We start from the raw sequence: 22,751 nt of genomic DNA, 5'->3' as shown, positions 1-22,751 counted from the left end.
TAAACAGTCTATAGCTTTTGAAATATTGAGTATTGATTAATTTAACCATACTACACTGTAAAAAGTGAAAGTTGACTTAACTTAAAAAAATTGAGGAAACCCGTTGCCTTAAAAGTAAATAATAAAAAAAAAAATAAAAAAAAAAAAGTTAAGTGAACTTGACAATTCAATTAACTTATTTTAATTATCATTTAATTAAACATTTTAAGGCAACGGGTTTCCTCAATTTTTTTTTAAGTTAAGTCAACTTTCACTTTTTACGGTGTAGAAGGTAATTCACAAGTAACAAGTCACTGAACTAGTAAAAAACGAACAAAAATAGAGGATAGCTATGTACAGTGACACCTTAAATGGAAATCTATGCAAGTCATTTCAGCAAAAATTTAATGCTTAAATACATAAATGTACATTACTAAAGCGGTTATATCAATTTTTCAGTATTCAGTTATGTAAATCAGTTATATTTTATATCAGTTATATCAATTTTCAGTTATGCAATACAAAAATTAGTTATTTGGGCTGTAAAGATGTCTGTTAAACATTTACCTGGCTTTACATGGAAAGGTTTCCAATCAATCGACTGGTTTCTAGAGCACATATTAGAATGATTTCTAAAAGTTCACTTGACACTGAAGACCTGATTAATGATGCTGTTTTGCCACCACAGAAATAAATTACATTTTAAAACACATTCAAATTGAAAAGTTATTTTAAATTGCAATATTACCCAATATATTTTTGATAAAATAAATGAAGCCTTTGTCTTCCAAAAAAAATAAAAATAAAAATAAGGACTTCCACAGCTAGTGCATTATACTGTAGCCATTTATTTTTACAAACCAGTCCAAATCGGAGTCAATCCAGAACATTCCTTTAACTCCAAACTTGAATTATAGTACATGAATAAATCAAGTGTATGAATAAATAATTAAACTCACACCGATATCAGCCATTGCAAGCCAGGGAAATCCCTGCACTGCTAATTTATTCATAGCTGAGGAACAAAAAGGAACGGGGCAGTCAGATTTCATCAATAAAACTCTTCATATGTTCAACTGCCAGCTGAAGCTCAAACACAAGAGCTCAAATTATGTTAAGAGCAAACCAAAATACATTCCAGTGTCCATCTAGAAATTATTCCAAATGACCAATTCATATTCACTGAATTACTCAGAAGGACCTCAACAGATTAAATCTGAATCTAAATTTTAAATGACACTCAGGTCATGTGATCTGCATGTCTAAGGCATTGTTGACTGAATAATAATAATGTTGGCCAGAAATGACTGTGTGTCTTCCTAAAGCTGTTATACATATCTATATGCGGTGTCCTTAAACCTATTTCTAGAAGTTATGAAGGGGATACCATCTCTGAACTTTGGATCAACTGCAGGAACATTTCCCACAAGTGCTGACGAAAAGCCACCGCCAAATATTAAAAAAATACCTTTAACATAGATATCTTTCATTATCTCTGAGTGCTATTCAGCCAGAGAAGGCAATAAATTACTGTACAGGTCTACATTCTGCCATAAACAATGATTTTAATGATGTTTAAAATCCCAATTTGAATGTACAGATATGTCTTGACTTGTGCGTATTGGTTTTGGCTAGGAAAATATATATAACAAAAAAAAAAACAAAAAAAAAACTAGGGGTCAGGTTTGCTGTTCTAGGTACTGTTTAGGAATTGGAGAAGTCTAGAGGCTCTAAACCCCACCCACAAACTTGAAGGACCACCCACTCATGAGCATGTAAAGTCTAAAGAGGCCTCTGATGCCCTCTTGTGGGAGGTGTAATTTGGGTTAAGTGCAAAGTAGGATGTCGCAAACAAAACCTTGAGCCTTCACAGTGAGAACTTAGGTCATGATTATTAGTTGAATTATACAGGAAAGTTTCAGTATTAAATGCCGACTGAAAGGAAGTAAACAGACATGAGTGTTTGGACTCTATATGTGCGTATCATTTATTAAATCAGTCCTTTTGCAGCTCGAGTGCTTATCTGGTTGGTTATGCGAGAGAAAGCCAAGGTCAGGCCAGCTGTGAGCGCTTACTTCTCTCCGTCCCTCTGGATCCTGCGCTTCTCGTGCTGGTGTTTGGTGATAACGTACTTGAAGAACTCGTAGACGGACCAGCTGATGGCAGTTGAGGGCATCTGGTATATGACCCTGGCCTGAACGCCTTTGAAGTACGCGGGAAGGCCGCCAAGCCTGTAGACAGTCCGGAAGGCATGGCCGAGGCCCGTGATCTGTCTTTCGCTCTGGCTGACGGAATCTATCGCCAGAGACTCTTGCGTGTTCAGCAGCGTCTTGCAAACGTCCAGTGGCGTGGTGGCGGCGGCGGCAATGGCTCCTGCCAGCGCGCCCGACACCATGTGGGAGGAGGGGTTGTAATGTCTTTGGGGGTTCAGCAGCTCTTGCAGATATTCGTAGGTCATGAAGTGCAACGCCTGGAAAGGGACGTTCATGGTGAGCTGCGTGGTGTAGCTGCGATAAAACGCCAGCGCCCCCTCCTGCCGCCACACACAGCGCATACAGTCCAGAACGCCACGGTATGGCGAGTTATACATCTGCATCCTCTGCTTCACCACTGAACGAGCCAGTCAGACAGGAAACAAAAAAAGAGGACAGGAAGGGGAACATTAGGCAAGTGCAAAAAGTCAGGTCATGACTGAAATACAGTAGGCCCATCAAAGCAGAAACGTCCGGACATGAGCAGATCAAACGCGCTTCCTGTCTCCTGACCTATAGTCAAGCGGTCTGCGGGGAACAGACGAGGCGAATGATAGCAGGTGTCTATGCAAGGTCTCAGTCTGCCACCTGCGCTGATTAACCTTGAGCCTCAAGAGTGCAGAAACAGACACTGCTGTCAGACTGAGATTCGGCCCACTGGGGAATTTCAGCTAATGCTACTGTTTCAACATCGCACAGCTGTTAATTAGAGCAAGGACAATCTGCTCCCACAAGGCTGTCTTTTGGAAATGTGTTTTTTTGTGGTTTTGCCAGGAAATTAGATCTTTTCTGCCATCTCCTGGCTGGGAGCGTACAGTGAACTTCCAGACCAAGAGGGTCAAGGTTTTCTGGTTAGTAGGGCTGCAACAACGAATATTGGGCATGATGTGGAATAACATGCTTTTTTCCCCAATAAAAAAGAGAAATTAAATAAAATAAATAACAATATTTGTCACTGAAGCCCTACTAATTAGCATGGGCAATTAACAACATTTTTCTGACTTTTCTTTAAAGTAAAGGTTTCTTCTGTGCAATCTGATTAACTTTTTTCAGCAAACAACAAAAGTACTTGGTACAGTAGTGGTATTTGATGGTACTACCATGATATTAATATATATTATATACACCATGTTACACAACAATATTTCCAAGAATATCATTGTATGGCCCAATAATGCTACTGTCATGACATATTTTGAATCGACTTTTTTTGAACTAAATGTCCAAGTTCAAAAACAAATCCACAATATCCAAATAAAAATAAAAATAATTAAGTACCCATGTAAACTACATACAGATATAAAGTAGAACAATAAACATACACTACTGTTCAAAAGTGTGGGTTGTGCTAAATGTCTCTTCTGCTCATCAACCACACAGAAAAAGTGTGTCAATTTGTATTATTTATATATATATATTTATTTATTTATTTATTTTTTAAATAACCTTTTTTTTAACCTTCTTGTTTCGAAATCATTCTAATATGCTGATTCGCTGTTCAAGAAATATTTATTATTATCAATGTTGAAAAAAGTTGTGATGCTTCATTTTTTTGTGGAGATTTTGATACATTTTTCCAGGATTCCTCGATGAACAAAGTTCAAAGAACAGCATTTATTTGAACTGAAAATCTTTTGTAACATTATAATGTCTTTGCTGTTACTTTCGATCAATTTAATACATCTTTGCTGAATAAAAGTATTCATTTCTTAAAAAGAAAAAAAGGATTTAACCCCAAACCTTTGAACAGTAGAGAACGGTATATTCAAATTTTATTTTATTTTTTATCAGAAGTAGAGATTTAAGTAAATATACCTTCAGCTGGATTCATTACAGCATCGTGAAGTAATGTGGCAACACATCCAGCGGTCCCTGTAACACACATCCTCAGACATTAGCACCAAAATCAGAGCATGCATACAGAGTGGATAGTCAGTCACTGGACTTAAAATACAACAATCAGTTATACAGACAGATCAGATCACAGTCAGTGTCCTGAACAGCCACCAAATACCCCCTATGATTTAACAGAGAGATTAGGGATTGACTGGATAAACTCTGGGGAATGTAAAGTCAGGAGAAAGAGTCTTTTGTTCAGGATACTGGCATTTACTTCACTCATCGTGTCTCTGTTTTATGATAAGAAGCAAAAACTGCTACAGCTTCTGAGTCTACAATATTAATACCAAGGTGCTAACGGGACATGAGACATCTGCCTTCAAGCTATGACTCAAAAAACCTAGAGTAGCACACTGAAGTATCATGGTGTCTAATCATTTTCATTCCTTTTCAGTGAAGTTTACTGGTAAACGGTAACATGCCAGCAGTTACTTACCACCCTTTCACTCTGACCTAGAGGAAAAAGAAAGAAAAGAGACACGACACAGAAACACCAACAATAACTTCCACTACGAGCTCTGAAGCTAAGCCTAAATACCATTGCACCACAATCTGACAAATGCAATAATACAATATAAACCAATAACACATCAAGAACCAAATTTTCCATTTCTCTACATATAATGAAAAGGGTTTCTCTTTAGAAATGCTTACATTATATCATATGGACATACAGTGGGTCAGTTAAGTTTGTGTAGTGACATTACATTAGGTTTAGCTTTTAAGTAGGGCTGCACGATAGATCGCATGTGATTGTCATGCGCATCTCGTCAGTAAAGCTGGTTTCATCTGCGATTCTGAGCGCGAATTGCGTAGCTTGTCGGTGAACTACGGCTCTGTGTATTAAATGCAGCTCCATTTGAAAACAAGCGATGGAGATTTATTAATAAATCACAGAACCGGCTTTACTGACGAGATGCGCATGACAATCGCATGCAATATATCGTGCAGCCCTACTTTTAAGGTATTCCAACAAAGTTAGCAATGCAATTCAGTTCAGTTTGTCATAAAGTTTTGCACTGATTTCTTCGCCAGAAAGATACAACCTGAAGGAAAACCATTAAAAACTTGGATTATTCATCGCACGTTCAAAGATTTACTACCCACATGATGATCTTCTATATTTATAGCTGCTGTCATGATATTGGAGAGGGGCATTTTGGGCTATTTTGGAATTTGACCTCATACTAGAAGGACATTTTAAAGAGGTCAACTGAGAAGACACGGGCAGATGTTTGAGTAATACATGATTCATACAGATAACACAGCCACTGCCAAATAACTAATTCCAGAATGTTGATGGTTTTAAACCACTGCCGGATTTCACATAATTTTGACAGTCATTGCAACTAATAAGTTAAAAAGGCCTTCTGAAAAAGCAAAAAAAGATTTGAGAAAACTTAAAAACACATTTACGGATTCATTCAAGCCAACTGGCAATCTATCCTGCATTAGAATTGTGGGTGAGCTGCTCAGAAGAATTAGTAGTACTGATGGGCGGGAAAACTGGTACCGTTCGCCAAATGACTGTTCGCTCCCGGATGGATGATATCACTGAGGACCTTTTTCAACCTTTCGTAACAGGCGAAGTAAAGTGCATGGGCTGGCCCTGCCCCTACAGCTGTAATATTCAGACCCCTGATTGGCCTCCAGATTCCCTCAGTCCTCACGATTCGCCACAAAGCATCCATCACGTTACGGTAGCGGGCAGCTGGCTCTGGCTGAAGGCTCTGCATGCGCGTCTGCAACAAAGAACAATTGTTTAAACTTACAAGACCTATTAAAAGGCTATTATTTATAATTAGGCTATTTATTTTAAATTTTTTTAGTTATCTCAAGCCTGCACCAACATAAAAAAATAATAATATATTTATATATCACACATATAATAATATATCACACATAGTGAAAAAAATAAGTGTGAATATTTATGAATTTTACATTGAAAATAAATCAACAAAACACCATTTAAAAAAAAAAAAAAAAGACAATAAATCTTAGCAAACAATGCATCACATAGCCAAGTCATTGGATCTCAGAACTAAAGTTTGCAGCAATAAGGTCACACAGGGACATAATCTAACCACCTAATCCGCTTTTCCTGCGGATCTATGGTATCACCTGACATACATGAGAAACATGGATGCAATTCAGTACTAGCTTGGAACTGGTAATAACTCAACAGTGGAAAAATGTATGTACTTAGTTCTTAGTAATGTACTTGGATGCCCAACATGTTTTGTAGATTTACATTGTGGCCTTGAACCTACCACAAAAGTCATGTTTGAACTGACACGGTCAGCGTGGCTGAAAACGTTAGTTCAGAATGACAGCTGCAATGTGGTGAAATTTAAGATGCCTGCTGTGGCTGCATGAGTAACATTATTCCTGTAAGAAAACGATACTTCCATAAAAGGCCAGGGAAATAATCATATTTGCAAATAAATGTGTGTAAATCATATCTGAAGCCAGTTCCTCATGAAAGGGCTGTGGGGAACCACAACCTCCAACAGGACATTTTAAGATTGCTCTTGAAATGCTTAGGATTGCAAAATGGGTCAGGGAACAGAGTTTTGTGCAAAACAGAGAACTGGTCGTTTTACTGCATTAATTTACTTCATTTCTATCAGGAAATTGCCTACTGAGATTAAAGTATGTATAGTTCACAATAATCGTGCATTTACCACCAAGAAAACAATGTACAAGAGCAAAATATGCTGGGGTCTGAACAAAACAAACACTACGAGTACAAAGAGTTCCCATTCTTTTTGACCAATCAATTTCTTTCTTTTTTTAGTCATTAGTGATTACTGAATAAAAATGTTTAGAATTAATGCTATATTTTTATAGCCAAAATGAATGAATGAATGAGGTAAGGAAGACATAAAAGCAGTTACCCCATTTGTTTTTTTTTTTTAATTTAGGTTCAACTTTTTATACATGCAGCAATTGTGCCACAGTTTAGACCCAAACAAAACAATCCACAATTAATCATGTAATTTTTCTATAATGTCACATTAACAATTATGGATAATAAAACAAATCAATGGCATCATTGCTATACCATCAAAAAGCATGTTTTAAGTTTACATTTTTTTCATAAAATGCAAATCTAGTGTTTAAATGCTTGTATAATAAAGCCCCAAAGGTGATATCTGAATTTACAAATAGACAGGATTTTACCAGAAGAAAAAAAACAAAAAACCTTTCCTCTGTAAAGGTTTCTCAACTTTGGAATGTGTTACCAAATGAAGTAAAATTAACACAAGATTTACATTGTTTTATGATAACGGTGAAGGGCTGGTTTAAACCAAAGCAGAATTGTACTCATTTTAGTAATTTACCAATTACATCTGCACTTTTCATTTTAATTATATTTCATGTTTTCTTTCTTTTAGAGAAAAGCCTATCTAGGGATCAAAGATGCAACTTAGTCTGTGCTATAATCTATACTGTATACACAATGCATTGTAAATCCATTTTTTTTTTTTTACCATCCATATACAAATAAATGAATTATGGACTGTATAGATGCTGTAGTTATTTCTACACTTCTTTTTGACTCTTCTCTAAACAGGGGCAACGTGCAATGTATGTTCAGAGATTTTAAGATGACCTCTGACTTAAATGTAAACAAAATCCACTGTTAGCTTTACCTTTCCTCATCACTCCTACTACTGTGAATCAACCTCAGGATGGAATTTCCATATTTCGCAAAAGACAGATTACAAAAATCTAAAAGTACTTCCAACCAGCTTTACCGCTAACATATTTCCAAATCAAGCAAGACATTCAACAAAAATAAATGTGGGCTGAACTTGATGTGATACATTAAAAACTGAGGTCTCTGACAGGTAAATGAAGAGGTGGATTGAAATCAGTGCAGAAGAAAATCTAATTTAATATTTTTGTCAAATGTGAAGCATTCTAAGAATATGAAAAGCTGAGGAAAACAGCCCTACATACAGGCTAGCACTCATTTTTATAGCATGTATTTAAAGAGTAATAAAAAACTGTGTTAAAATGCACAAAAGAGATCAGTGTTCTCTTGGATCACAGTCTGGACTGGCCCATTTGAGAGGGAACAGCTGTAAAAGACATAAAACAAGTGTCTTTGTCTCTAAAGAACCCTTCACTTTATCCTGACAAGAGCAGCTGAACACTCAAAGTAATACTTCCTTACAGTTTGCCAATGGCATCTTGATCAGTACATCCAGCAAACACTTCTAATGCAAAACAGTTTCAATGACACATGAAGTGAAGTGTCCGGTTTAGGGAAACAATAGTGATAAGTATGCAGTCTGAGGATCTGTCTAGTAGTTACATAACAAGTAGCATATCACAGACGTGCTATGGTGCATGTCAAAAAACATGATAGAGGAGGTACACTACCTGAAAGGCTATGGCAGGCATCCTCAAATCTGGCCCACTCCTGTAAAGTTTAGCTCGAACCCTAATCAAACACACCTGAGCATGCTAATCAGAGTCTTCAAGATCATTAGAAGATCACAGGTAGATGAGTTTGATCAGGGTTGGAGCTAAACTCTGCAGCAGATTGGCCCTCCACGGAAAGATCTGAGGAACCCTGCTCTATGGTATCCTTCGACTTAAAAAAATACAAAAACATTCTCAATAGACTGCATTTGAACTACAGACGATGCGCATGCGCAGTATCCCAAAGCAGCGTCAACAAGGTCACGTGGTTTAGGAGCGCAGAAGCCACGTGTGACCTTCCTGTTTCGTGTTCATGTTTCATAATGACACCTCGCAGACATACAGGTACTACAGTCACTCAAACCCCCAGGAGTCAATCATATCACAATAACGAGGCAAGCAGTTGCTGGTGGAATTACATGCTTGAGACTTTAGTTAGTTATTACTAGATCAGTCCAGACAGAATTAAACACTGGAGAGATTACATGACTAAAAAGGATTCTTAACATTAATAACTACAATGAATATGAAGTGCAATAGTTAATTCTATATGTAGACAACTAAAATCTGAGAAAGGAGAAGAGGAAACTAGTCTGCAAAGCATGTAGACTATAAAATAAATAGTCTGGAAATCACACAGGAGAACTAACTCGACCTTGCCAGCTTGTCGGATCTTCCAAGGGCCTGTTCGTCACATTAACTCTACGTGAACTCTTTATAAAACTCTTGATGTTTTGCAACTGCTTTTATTTACCTTCACACAATCAATAGGGAACATCAGGCAATGCTCCATGATTCCTGCCACTGCCCCTGCCAACATGTGCGTGCTGGTAGAGGCGCCCTGGGGCAAACCCTCATAGTCCGGTTCCGAGAAATCATTGGCCTCCTGGGAGCCATAGAAATGTCCAACATGAAGCTCCGTTTCTCCTGCTATCCGAGGTGTCAAAGTGCCGACGAGACTCTCGGAAACACCCCAGAACCTGCCGCCGAGCCAGTGTATCTCCGCGCCCGCGGAAGCTCCGGCCACCGCGGCATCGCCGCCCGATGTGTCCGCTGTCATCCGCCGCCTGCGCACAAAACCATCCGCTTCCATTTGCAGCACCCAGTCCTTTAAAATCATGCGTCCCACGCCCGATGTTTACGCGTTCAGCTCGGGCCTCTCCCGCCTGAGCACCGGGGAGAGGACGCGTCCCGTTCAGCTAGAAGTGCGCAGCAGGCGGTAACCGACAGAACAGGCCGCGAAGGGAAACGGAAACGCCCTTTCGCTGTGTCCTTGCGCTTTGATTGGAGGAAGCCGATGTCATTCAAATCAGAACGCGCGCAGTTGTTATTTATGGGATACAGTGACATAACATAGCGTAGCAGCCAGAGATGGGAAGCCCAACACTTTTTCGCGATTCGGTTCTCTTGAACAGTTTGTTTCAAAGAAGCGTTCAAAAATGTATTTCCAAAAAATACGTTCAAAAAAAATAAAAAAATTCATAAATAAAATAAAATAATAAAAAAAAGTGAGTACTTCATCATCACACGGTGGTCCTTGACATCCTGTCGTGGCATATATCTTGTTAATTCATCTAATTTAAGAAATTCTCAATTTCGGCTATTTTGGTTAAATAATAATAATAATAATAATATTGCTGTTGTAGTTTATTTATTTTTACTGTGTATTTCTTTTGATGTTACTATTATTATAACAGTAATACACTGTTACAATCCTCTGTAGCCTATATAAAAATGTTCTTGTTCTGCAATTAAAAAATGTGCTTTGTGTAACATTGTTGTGTAGTTTTTCTATTCATTTATTATTATTATTATTATTAAAACAGTGTTTATTGTATTGAAGCCCTGATTAATTTCCTAAAAGTCAGTTAGTCCCTAAATGTAATCTGCATTTATGTAAACTGCACCAAAAGTAATTTACATCTTTTGACTGAAAAGGTTTTTGCATGTTTTAATAAAATATTAAATGCATAAGCAAATGAATAAAACTGTGATGCAATCAAGTTTTTACTTTTACATCACTAATTGGTACTTCATCGGCTTCTTTATAACTAATTGGACTGATTCAGTCTAATTTATTGTTCAGACTGGTTCAATGAAAAGATTCGTCTCGCACGAGCTGCACCCAATGTCAAAAACAAGAGGTTATAAATTAAAAACTGAGGCATATGGATGCATTACCTATAGGTTAATCAGTGTTTACTTTAGGATTGAAGGTCAAATCCGTATCAACAGAAACGAACCTAAGATGATTTGCTTGTCCTAACTGGTCTAACCCTCATCAGGCCGGTCTGTGGTGACCAGCTTAAATCAACTCAGGTCAACAAACCAGCAAATATTTTATTTTTAATTTGACATAATCAGCAAACTTCATGTAGGCCTATGTAGGTTCCATTATTATTACACAATTTCAATATACTAGCTATAGGCCGGCAAATTTTATAGTGAGATTTTGTATGCCAGCTTCTTTGCACCACTCTCATTATCAAAATGTTGCGTAGGCCTGAAAAATAACAAAAATCATAGTCTTCAGAGACTAAGTAAACATCAACAACACTATCATTATCTTTACCCAAAGTTTAAAATCATCTCTCTGGAAGAAAATTAATTAGGCTGCTCAACAATGAGCTAATTATACTTTAAAGCAGGACCATTTTCAGCTAATTTCATTTTGGCCAAGAGCCCACGGTGTAGAATTTCTGCCGACAAAGGGAATGAAGTGTTAATTTTCGCTTACAAGAAGAAAATTCCCTGGCCTTGATCAAATTAGCGTTGACTGTGTGTTGTCCAGATGTGTTCCTTCAAGGAAAGCCAAGCTGGCGTGCCTGTAGAGTATCTCTCTGTCTTGACCATAATTCCCTGACGACATGCTCTGATAGAGGTGTCGGGAAACCCTAGATTGTCTAATAGCAGGCTACTTTATTTCTTTTCCTTCTGAGAACCTGAATCAATAGGAGTTGTTTTTCACAGCATAAGCAAAACAAATACAAGTTAAAGGATATTGTATACTGCGTCACGGCAATTACACATCATATAGACTCAAATTGAGTTTCTAATTCATTTAAGGCCTAAGCTTTGGTTATCTTCGGTTACTTGAGTGAAATGCACAAAGCCACAAACCTCCTGTTTTTCAAATGTGTCTCTAAAAGCTGTCTGCAGCCCCATCAGCATGACGTTGATGCATCATCTCTTATCATATTTAGCATAGAGAGAGAACCACTTATGATCTCTTCAGACGGGCTCTTCAGTCAAGATGATTTCTCTTAGCTGAAGAGAACATTTCTTAAGCACGGCAAGGCTTTGAAGCAACTTTATTTGACGTGTCTTATAATGGAAAGAGACAATATTAAAAAGGCTTTGAATTAGCTATGACGTCCCCATCTTAAATAGTCAATGATTCATGTTAACAAGATATTAATTGATGTAAAAGGCCGATACAGAAATGGTAAATCTCAAAACCATATGCTTTCTTTAGTTAACATTAGTAATGCCTTCACTAACATGAACTAACAAAGAACAATATATGTTTTTACAGCATTTATTAATCTTTGGTAATCTTATAAAAGTATGATTGTTGGTGTTAGGTCACTGTGCAGCTGTATTGGTTGGTAAATGCTGAAAATAACATTAAGATAATAAATGTTGTAGTGTTCATTTAACAAATTAAACAAAGTGTTAATAAATAATACATGAATTAAATTACTAATACATAAAAAGGCTCAGATGATCAAGCCTACCTGTAATAATAAATGATCTATATTCTCAGCTATTATTTCATTTTTGAGGCTAATTGAGTGCTTCCTCTGTATTATGACAACCCAAAGTCTTTGCCGCCACCTACTGGAATAAAATGTGGCTTTGTTCTGGCGCTTGTCTTTCTTTCTTTCTAGAACACTAGACTTCTCACACTTTAGTAGGATACAGAAACGATGAAGAAGATACAGTAGACAACTTGTAGCCTACTTATAATTTTGCCCACAGTTTTATTTTGTTGATCACATGTTCACAAACTCTGAGATCGCAGGCATGCCACAAACAGGTGATATCTGTTTATTTTATATACATAATCAATTTTCACACTGGTCTCAGTACAGTCGCTTTAAGAAGCAGCTCAATACAATGGAGCTACTGTGGCTCTAATGTGAGATCATTTGCCTCTGTCTTGTGATTTTTCCTTGTGCCAGTGTATTAATAGACAAAGTTCCTTTAAAAAAACTTGTCTTGCCTTGATATGTGCTTTCACTGCACACTTTTAAAGAAGTGGAACACTCTCACTCTGTTCATTGTTTATATTGAGGCCTACCTTTAGCTCGCTATCCTACTTTCAAATAGATTATAAAACAAGGTTAATGTCTCATCGGTTAATGCAAAGATTTGGTTTATTTAAACAACCCGTTGACCATCAAACGTTCTACTTAACTTTGGACCTTGGTCTAACACTGAAAATGTTCTCAAGATGTTCTATGTGACTGAATAGACATGCAAAACAACAGACAGTTAACCATGTATAAAGATTTACCAAGAGATTGTTGATATTACAATGATTCTAACTGAGCTTTCTTCAGCCGCTTCTCTATAGCTACTCTTGACTCAATACCAGTTATTAGTAAATGCACAAAAAGGCTCTATTCTGCACATTGTTTAGACTGATGAATACTGACTGAATCGAATCACTGGAAAACAGCAATAAAACAAACAAAATAAATGCTTTCAGGCAGAATCAGCGCAAAGAAAAGTCTGATTTTGCTTTAGTGGTATCACACCAAAGATTGTCCTGCATGGCTGCTGTGAATGTAAATGACAGTTCTGGTTCAAAAGACACGGTAATCCTATATGGCATGTTTTGTCACTTCCACCTAAACTAGTATTACTGTAGGCCTACTGTTTGTTTTTATTATTAATTTATAATTTGAATCCTTTTTTAAATATTTATTTTAGTTATAGTTTAATAGTTCAATGCATTATTTATTTTATTTGTACTTTTATTTACCGTTTTCTCTAAGCTTTTTCCTTTTTTTGCATGTGGGGGAGGAGTGTTTCAAGAAGGGAAAAGTACCTTGTACTTGGAGTTTTTCCCCAGGCCAGTATACTGCACTGAAAGGGCGAAGCTGTGGAGTTTGAGCTTTGGGTTTGAGAGCTGTCAGAACTCGACATGGCTGCGGCTGTCAGGGCAGGTGGCGCTCACAGAGGGTTTATATCAGTGACACGGCGCAGCAGCCACAGCAGCACTGCCCTCAAACCTCAATATGATGCGGTTATTATCGGTGCAGGTAGGCTGCAGACATACATGCATGCACGGCCTAAAGAAACAGAGCAAAATTGTAACATGGCAGGGCGGGGCTTTTCTTCGATTATGAAAATGCTAATTATTTTACGTGACCTCATGAGTTTGTATTTTAACTTTATTTTTTTAATTACAGTGTCGTTGTATAGCTAGAAATTATTATAGAAACCACTTTTAAAGCAGGGCACAGACGACGTGGTTACGTGACGCCTGTTACTTTTCTCAACGCTGGGCAGGAGGGACCAGTCACAGTCGTGTTTGCGGCGTTGTGAGGGTTGTTTTTGTTAAAATAATTTAATCGAGACTGGAGAAAATGTATATTTGTGAACCAAATACTAATCATTGGAATTATTAGTTTTAAACGGTTATGATTTTCTGTTTACAAATGTCCCAATGAGATCAAAAACGTCCAAAGACTTCATGCGGCTCCATAGGGAATTCGCTTTTCTGAGCCTCCATGCTTCCCCTGCAGGAGTAAAAGTTTGTGTACTGTAAAAACATGCAGTGTTCTACTTTTTATTATATCTAAATATGTTGTTGCAAACTCCTGCATACTTTGAACCGTAGTCATACTTCGTTTCATAACCTCCATGCTTCAGGAGATAATAATAGTACATATCATTGGCTGTTATTCAACATCTAGTAAATGATTGTAAAATTTTGACTCCTTTGAACAAACCTACAATCCTTTTCTTTCTTTGTAGGTCACAATGGGCTTATTGCGGTAAGTGCACACCAAAACCGACGTATCTCATCTCATGTGTCTGAGCACACAAGTTGCGCAACAGTTTCATCTCAAGAATCCTTCTGTTGTGATTTACCCAGTCAGCATATCTGCAGAAGGGAGGCCTGAAAACAGCAGTCCTGGAACGCAGACATGTGCTTGGAGGAGCAGCCGTATCTGAAGAGATTGTTCCAGGTGCCTGTACCATGAAGCCGGTTTAGATGGCAAGCCAGATAAGTTTCAGTTTAGTTTGTGCCAACTCTGGGTTTTAGGTACCATGAAAGTGGTTTGGCTTTTAGCTGTGTTCATCACCATAGTAACTTAAGCTCCACAGCTAACCTGCTCCGGGCCAGGTTATGTTCTGGTTTAGAGATCTCAAACTGAAATTTGACCAATCAGCCTCAAGGAAAGTGATACGTCTCTGATGCAATAAAGCCACTCCCCAGTTTCTCTTACTCCAAATTAGGGTTGCAAAAAGGTGGAAATTTTCCAGTAAATTTTGGAAATATTCCAGGATTTTTTTGGAATATTCCAGGGATTTTTGGAAAGTTTCTGGAAATTTACCAGAAATGTTCCACCCTTTTGCAACCCTACTCCAAATTAAAGTATGCTACATAGTAAAACATTTTTGAAAATCGGCAGATTTTTATAATTATTTTATATGATTTATATAATTATTATACCCTTAATGCATTACACAAGCCAGCTTAGTTTAATATTAATTATTAAGTTTAAATTAATATAAAAATATAGATAATATGCAATATAAGTAAGTTTTAGAATCAATAGCTTTAAACATGACTACATATGAGCTTAGATTTTTAAGTGTTTTTATACATAGAAATATTGTCAACTCTATAAACTAACTTTACAACTTTTACTTGCACTTAAATGGCGAGATGTTTCCTTTAAGTTGTCCTCTTTCATAGATAGATTGTTTCATCTTGCTGTGTTTAAATTATTCATATTGTTCAAATTTTTAATCTTTGGTAGTGAATCGCACTGACCCTCTCATGAGAAGTGAATCACAGTTTGAAGACATGTGATTGGCTGCTCATTACTGATGTCACACATTCATGTGCACATGCTCCATTAACTCAGGATCAAGCCTGAGTTGACAGAGAAAGTTCATGTTCTTCATGGTACCAACAAAGCCGGCTTGGACTGGTTTGGTTTTGTCAACTCAAAACCAATCTTGTAACCCTGAGTTTGTTCAGCCGCCATCATGGTACAGGCCCCTGGTTTATCACCCAGACCATGCTTACTTAAGTCCCCTACAGCCTGGCCAAAGATCAGTTTCTCAAGCACTGTTATCATCAATAATTAGAAATTCAGAACTGATATATTAAGTAGTCTAAGGATAGTCTAGATTGCAGATTGACCCTGAAGATATATTACATTTCAGCTGTGAATCAGTGTAGTTTGCATGACTTTGGCTGTTTATTTCAGGGTTCCACTTTTCCAGGGCCTCCTATCTGCTCAGTTTACTGCGCCCACATATCTACCAGGACCTGGAGCTCAAGGTGATGTCCATATTGATGTTACATGCCCGATTCTCTCTTTTGTTCTTGTATAAAACTGATCGGCTCCCCCTATCTCCAATGGTGTTGTGCCTCAGATGGACCTGACAAACCTTGTGAAAAAGAAGTACACTTTAGAATACTTTTTAATTGCATGGTTTTTGCGATAATTACAGATAACTGTTTAAATGTAATATTAAATGCATTTTTTTTTTTTACATAAGGAGGGCATCTTTATATGTACATTACTGTTCAAAAGTTTGGGATCAGTAAGATTTTTAATGTTTTTAGATATTAATGTAAATGTTTTGTGACAATATACACTACCATTAAAAAGTCAGTTTTTTCCCTCTCTTTTTTGAAAGAAATTAATACTTTATTCAGCTTTCATTTACTTTATTGTTAAACTGATTAAAAGTGATAGTAAGTGACAAGCATTTATGACAAACTAAAATATACTTTTTAATGTCATTTTTATTTAGTGTACTTCTTTAAAGCATGACAGAAGATGATTAAAACTGTTTTAAAATGTACTTTAAAGTAATGCTTCTAATCTGACATTATTACATACTTTCTATGAGTGTTCTTAGGTGTGAAACAGTCATAAAAGTGTACTCTCTTCAAGAGAGTTTAGATTTATTTCATTAATCTGCAAGTATAATTTTTTAAGATTTGAAGGACACTAAAAGTGCACTTTCATTACAAGAAGCACACTTCTTTTTCACAAGGAGAAGAAACAAGTGGCAGATGATTAATTACTTTTTCCCTTTCAGGCTAAAATGACAGCAGTTCTCCACAGTGTGTCTTTCTGTGCAGAAACATGGCCTCAAGGTGTACATGAGGGACCCCTATTCATTTACCCCCATGCTGGAGGATGGTGTAAGAGGGCGACCACCGCGGTCTTTAACTCTTGGAGCTGACCTGGCAAAGACCCAGCAAGAGATTGGCAAATTCTCAGAGAAAGATGCCAAGGTTCAATGTCACTGACGAGAGGAATTAGACTTTTGCAAGAGCATTTCATGATCTTGCATGTGACACTAAAAACAAAATGCTGTGAAAACTGCCTACACTCCCTTCTAGCACAAATAATGAACTAAATATACATAATGCATATGATTTAATATGAATTTTGTCTCTGTCCTGTAACTATAGGTCTATGCTGATTTTTTATCCTATTTGGAAAGACTGGCCTGTGCTATCCACCCTCTTTTAGATGCTCCACCTGTTGACATTCCAGGACTGACTCAGGGCTCTTTGAGAAAGAAAATATCTGCCCTGAGGAGCTTGAAACCTTTGGTGAAGTCTGGTAATGATGCTTCATGATTATATAACACATGGCAAACCAGATTTTCCTCAATTGTTCTACTGTTGCTCGCTTAAGCTGGAGAGTCTTATAAGACAAGGGCATATAAAACTAATAAATTAAAGAAAAATCCATGTTCTCCCATGCTTGTAGGGTTGAAGTTGGGAAAGAATATACCAGATTTCTATGAACTTGTTACAGCTCCAGTTATGAAGGTGGGTTATGCCTCCTGCCCTCAACAGAAAAGATACACATGACATTTTTTAATGTATTTGACTGAATAACTAGCAGACCCCATGAAGGTCAATCCAAAAACAATTTCCTGATCAAATTTGACAGCAAAGAAGCCAAAAATAAGTAAAACTAATATAGACCTGAGGGTCTCCATAAACGTTTGAGACTCTCGACAAACATTGTACATTATTGGCAATGTAAATGTACATTTGCACATATATCAGATTCTAAGTATAATGGTATTGTCCTCTGATTTTTTTGGATTGTGCTTAAGTTAAAACACATATGCCAATGTAGAATGGCAACTTTATTGTTTTTAAAGGAAATCTCTTATGCTCACAAAGACTGAAATAGCTGCTGAAAAGTCTGCTTTGCCTTCACAGGAATAAATTACATTTTAAAATGTGTTAAAATAGAAAACAGTTATTTTAAATCATAATAATGTTTCACAATATTACTGTTTTTACTGTGTTTTCGATCAAACAAATGCAGCCTTGGTAAGCATAAGAGATGTCTTTTAAAAAAAAAACTTAATCATTCCAAAATTTTGATCAATAGTTTTATCTGAAAAATGCATAAAATACGAAAACAATATGAATATTAATTTTTTTTGGCTTTTTAAGCATTGCCTAAGAAATTAACTATTTGTGGGTTCATGACATGAACATAGCATTAGAAGCTTTTTTGGTTTAAAAATGTCATTTTTAAAGTCTTATTTTTCTGTAGGTGCTCAATCGCTGGTTTGAATCAGAGCCGTTGAGAGCCACATTAGCCACTGACTCTGTGATTGGTGCAAACACAAGTCCAAATAATCCTGGAAGTGGGTGAGGATGGTTTGACATTTATGTGTTTGAACAGATTCAGAATATGTTGTGCTTGTTGTTGTGGATACTGTATGCTTAATCTTGTAGATACGTCCTACTGCACCATGTCATGGGTGAGCTGGAGAAAGAGAAAGGTGCCTGGGGTTACGTGGAGGGAGGAATGGGTGGAGTGTCTCAATCGATCGCCCTCTCCGCCCGGTCTCTCGGAGCAGATATTTTTACAAACAGGGTTAGTATTCAGGAAGTAGGTGTAACCGTTTTCTCAAGCCATTGTTTCTTCATTCAAAAGAACCGGTTGTCTCACAAGTATTAATCTGTTGCCTTCCTTGGGGACTGTAGGACGTTGAACAGGTCCTTATTGGTCAGGATGGTTCTGCCAAGGGCGTTGTGCTGACAGATGGAACTGAAGTCCACAGTAAAGCGGTTCTGTCCAACGCCACTCCCTACATCACCTTCAAACAGCTCACACCACAGGTACAGACCTGAAGTCCGAGACCGTGCCAGTTCTGCTCGTTTTTAGATGTTTAAAAGTGATGAAGAGCATTTGCTTTTATGTCTAGGTCATTCATTCACAGTTAATGTCATCCTATTCTGTCAACACTTTGTTGTGGCCTTGAGCTAGAGTCACCTTATCTGTGTTTACTCAAGGAGTGAACATATTCTTTGACTGGCAACACTGTCCACATGTGAGTTAGTTCAGTTTAGAGTAGGATTATATATCTACAGGCAAAACATTAAGAATCCCATTGAACTTATTTTTATTAGGCCAATGTAAAAATTTGTAATAGTAATGTGGAAAAATGAACAACCGTTTTACTTAAATGTTAATGACAAGTCTGAATAATTGATGTCTGTGGTTGTCCTGGTAAAGGATGCCCTGCCAGAGGCATTCATCACGGCTGTAGATCAGATTGACTACACCTCTCCTGTTACCAAGATAAATGGTAAGATTACAGAGAATTTAACGCTTCATTTCATCAAACTAAATATGCATTTCAAGAAAAAAACAGTGCTTACAACTAAGGCGGCAAAAGAAGAGTGTTCATATTTCAGGCTTAGGCTCTGTGTAAGGAACCTTGACACTAAGCGAGCAAGACAAGACCAGAGATAATTCTTTATGCTAATAGGAGTGTCGAAGAATACCAGCTGGAATTCACAGTCCAGACATCACTGTCATTTATTTGGAATCAGTCAGTAATTAAAAAAATTAAATATTAGAAATGATTAAAAATTAAATAATTAATAATAAATTAAATTAGTTTAAAACAATTATTAATATCATTTAAAATAATTAATAATAAAACTCCACTAATAATTTAAATTCCAAATTTCAAAATATTCCTAAATCAAGACACAATTATTTAAGAAGTCTTTTTTCGAAAAAAAAAAAAATAAATAAATAAAAAAAATAAAAAGTTTTCCCTTTGAATTTCCCTTTAGATAATTGTAATGCAAAACATGACAAAAGTACTCAGTAAGAAAATAATTCTTTGCAGTTTGAAGTTTGATTTGTAAAACAAATTCCTAAGCTGAATATTTGAGCAATATAAACAGTCCCAGCTAACAGAGAACATTTGGCTTTGGCTAACGTTCTGGCAAGATTCTTCCAAAGTTATAAACTAACTTCTTCATGCAACTTTAATAGAAAGTTTATCTGATGTTCTCATAACATTAGCACAAAAACATTATTTGTACATTGTTCGTGGAACATTTTATTCAGACATTCAGCTAATGTTTTTGAAATGTTACTACTTATCAGGGCATTGAGAGAACATTCAAAAATGTAATGACCCAATAATATTTGCAGAATGATCAAATGAAAAGGTTGCTTGAACGCTCACATAACGCTGGACATTTTGAGCATTCAAAGAACATTAAGAAATAACGTTTTCATAACTTAATGGGAACATTAGCAAAGTTCAGTTTGTCTTTTTCCTGTATAATTGTTGATCGGAATGTTCTGTAATCTCTGTCCTTTGCAAATGAACAGTGGCTGTAGACAAGCTGCCTAATTTCTTGGCTGCTCCGAATAGTGCGGATGGAAAACCAGGTCCCCATCATCAGTGTTCAATCCATCTGAACTGTGAGAGTGTGGAGGTTCTGGAGGAGGCCTACAGGGAGGGCCTGCAGGGACGCCCATCCTCCAGGTTGGCAAAACCTGCAGTGGTGCTTATAATGGACTAACTAATATTTGCACATTACACACATGGAGGCATGGGACATCTGAATTTGCAAGTCATGACCAGAGTTTCACAGACAACACATCTGTTGCTCGTGGACAGGGTTTATGGTGATGGTTTTCCATTCAGTGCACCGAACCACAGCGATTTACATAATATCCCGATTCATCTTCTGGTGTTTTTGTGCAGGCCTATGATAGAAATGACCATTCCCTCAGTGCTGGATCCGACTCTAGCCCCCCCTGGCTGTCATGTGGTGTCTCTCTTCATCCAGTTTACGCCATATTTGCTGGAGGGTCGCCGCGCTTGGACTGACGAGGACAGGGAGAGATTTGCTGACACAGGTACCTAATGCCCTATTCACAATCTTTTTTCTTTTTTTCTTTTTTTTTTTTTTTTTGTGCTGTTTGCGGGCACAGGCATTATAAGCCTTGTGTTTGTAAAAGGTCTTGGAGGTCTTTCAAAGTGTAAACAGGTTTGTTGAGTTCTTTTTTAACATTTTTGAAAGAAGTCTCTTATGCTCACAAAGGCTGCATTTATTTAATCAATAATATAATAAAAACAGTAATACTGTACAATCCTATGACAATTATAAATAACTGTTATACATTTTAACATAAAATTAAAAAATTGCATTTTAAATCGCAATTTATTCCACTGATAGCAAAGCTAAATTTTCAGTTTTCAGTGTCACATGATCCTTCAAAAAACATTCTAATATGCTGTTTTTGTGCTTGGGAAGCATTTTTTAATATTATCAATGTTGAAAACAGTTTTTGCTGTTTAATATTTTGCGCAAACCACGATAAACTACCATTAAAAAGTTGTGTAAGTATTTTTTTTTTTAAGTAATAATAATACCTTTATTCACAAAGGATGCATTAAATTGATCAGAAGTGATCATTAAGACATATTTAATGATTTCTATTGCAAATACATGTTTTCTAATAATCCTATTCATCAAATAATCCTGAAAACAATGTATCATGGTTTCCACAAAAATATTAACCACCAAAAACATTAATAATGATAAAAACCATGAATAAAATTTGAACACCAATAATAATTGAGCACCAAATCCGCATATTAGAATGATTTCTGAAGGATAAATCATTGCAATAATATTTTAAAACATTAGATGAGCCCTTCCTCCACCGTTATCATCTAAAAATTCACAATCTGATAGACGGGAACGTCATGAACTAGCTGCTTTTATAAACAGTTACACTGTTTCTGCTACTGCAGTGATATCACTTGCCTCAAAGTAATACGATCTTTGTTGTAATTGGTCCTTTGTTTCCTGTTTCACAGCATTAGACTGGGTTGAGCGTTACGCACCTGGATTTAAAAAGTCTATAGTTGGCAAAGACATTTTAACCCCTGCTGATCTGGAGAGGGTCTTTGGTCTCACTGGAGGGGTATGCATATTTAAATTGAATAAACATGGACTTTTCCTAAAGTTCTGTTAGTAATTTTCACAGCCATACAGAATGATTTTATCTCTTAATCTCTTAGTTAATTTGCACGTCATACAATTCCAAACATTACATGTATTTGTTTTATGCCACAGAATATATTTCATGGCTCAATGTCTTTGGATCAGCTTTACCTGGCGAGACCTTTGCCCTCTGTCGCAGACTACCGCTCACCAGTCAAAGGACTGTACTTATGTGGCAGTGGCAGCCATCCAGGTCTGTGCCTGAATATATAAAAGCTAAAACAGTACGTATTGGGTTTAGAAATGTCATCAGTGTGATATCACATTGCATAAAACCAGGTCAGGTAAATGTTGAGCTTGATATGCATGATCTCCCCTGTGTTATCTAGCATTTATGGAAGATTGTCTCATTCAGGTGGAGGTGTTATGGGTGCAGCTGGCTGGAATTCAGCTCTCAAAGTTCTAGCAGATTTCAAGCGACTGTGATCTTGGCCTTCAGTGAGGAATATCATTTCCCAATGGGATGTTTTAATGAAAAGACAAATAAGTGTTGTTAACATTGCATGTGGTTGTTCTGTATTTTTAACACTCCCGAAATGTTCATATCCTAAAATGTTCCATTTTGTATTTTTTCAGTGAAATGTTAAATAAAAAAAAAATAGTTATAATAAATATACCTT

General features: G+C 36.8%; 2 protein-coding genes across 5 annotated transcripts; one reads left to right on the top strand and one right to left on the bottom strand.

Annotated features, from left to right (window-relative positions):
- Positions 1 to 807: 807 nt before the first annotated feature.
- Positions 808 to 9,837, bottom strand: slc25a28 (solute carrier family 25 member 28). Of its 2 annotated transcripts, none has more exons than XM_058796332.1 (4): positions 9,319 to 9,837; positions 5,644 to 5,872; positions 4,047 to 4,103; positions 808 to 2,589 (listed from the first exon to the last, which is right to left on the bottom strand). In XM_058796332.1, the coding sequence occupies exons 1-4, from the start codon at positions 9,682 to 9,684 to the stop codon at positions 2,051 to 2,053; spliced, it is 1,191 nt and encodes a 396-aa protein (XP_058652315.1). In that variant the 5' UTR covers positions 9,685 to 9,837; the 3' UTR covers positions 808 to 2,050. The 2 variants fall into 2 exon arrangements, with proteins under 2 accessions (XP_058652315.1, XP_058652316.1); XM_058796333.1 differs by lacking the exon at positions 9,319 to 9,837 and adding an exon at positions 8,523 to 8,670.
- A 3,791-nt stretch (positions 9,838 to 13,628) lies between these two features.
- Positions 13,629 to 22,743, top strand: pyroxd2 (pyridine nucleotide-disulphide oxidoreductase domain 2). 3 transcript variants are annotated; one of them, XM_058795030.1, is made up of 16 exons: positions 13,629 to 13,834; positions 14,553 to 14,572; positions 14,674 to 14,767; positions 16,022 to 16,095; positions 16,909 to 17,064; positions 17,245 to 17,398; positions 17,549 to 17,610; positions 18,356 to 18,453; positions 18,541 to 18,682; positions 18,793 to 18,927; positions 19,325 to 19,397; positions 20,444 to 20,600; positions 20,823 to 20,977; positions 21,945 to 22,051; positions 22,204 to 22,355; positions 22,461 to 22,743. In XM_058795030.1, the coding sequence occupies exons 1-15, from the start codon at positions 13,717 to 13,719 to the stop codon at positions 22,342 to 22,344; spliced, it is 1,686 nt and encodes a 561-aa protein (XP_058651013.1). In that variant the 5' UTR covers positions 13,629 to 13,716; the 3' UTR covers positions 22,345 to 22,355; positions 22,461 to 22,743. The 3 variants fall into 3 exon arrangements, with proteins under 3 accessions (XP_058651013.1, XP_058651012.1, XP_058651014.1); XM_058795029.1 differs by having other exon boundaries at positions 13,630 to 13,834; positions 22,204 to 22,324; positions 22,487 to 22,743; XM_058795031.1 differs by lacking the exon at positions 14,674 to 14,767 and having other exon boundaries at positions 13,645 to 13,834; positions 16,892 to 17,064; positions 22,204 to 22,324; positions 22,487 to 22,743.
- Positions 22,744 to 22,751: the final 8 nt, after the last annotated feature.

This window comes from Onychostoma macrolepis, chromosome 13 (genome assembly GCF_012432095.1).
Source record: "Onychostoma macrolepis isolate SWU-2019 chromosome 13, ASM1243209v1, whole genome shotgun sequence".
Classification (NCBI taxonomy): domain Eukaryota; kingdom Metazoa; phylum Chordata; class Actinopteri; order Cypriniformes; family Cyprinidae; genus Onychostoma; species Onychostoma macrolepis.
Note: the sequence above shows the minus strand (reverse complement) of the source record. Positions and strands in the feature narration are given on the sequence as shown.

Coding starts and splice junctions, on each gene's coding strand:
- slc25a28 (XM_058796332.1), bottom strand. CDS start 9,684: ATGATTTTAAAGGACTGGGTGCTGCAAATGGAAGCGGATGGTTTTGTG. Junction 5,873..9,318: donor TCCCTATTGATTGTGTGAAG/GTAAATAAAAGC, acceptor TCTTTGTTGCAG/ACGCGCATGCAGAGCCTTCA. Junction 4,104..5,643: donor GAACAGTCATTTGGCGAACG/GTACCAGTTTTC, acceptor TGTGTGTTACAG/GGACCGCTGGATGTGTTGCC.
- pyroxd2 (XM_058795029.1), top strand. CDS start 13,717: ATGGCTGCGGCTGTCAGGGCAGGTGGCGCTCACAGAGGGTTTATATCA. Junction 13,835..14,552: donor TGCGGTTATTATCGGTGCAG/GTAGGCTGCAGA, acceptor CTTTCTTTGTAG/GTCACAATGGGCTTATTGCG. Junction 18,454..18,540: donor CCAAATAATCCTGGAAGTGG/GTGAGGATGGTT, acceptor TTAATCTTGTAG/ATACGTCCTACTGCACCATG.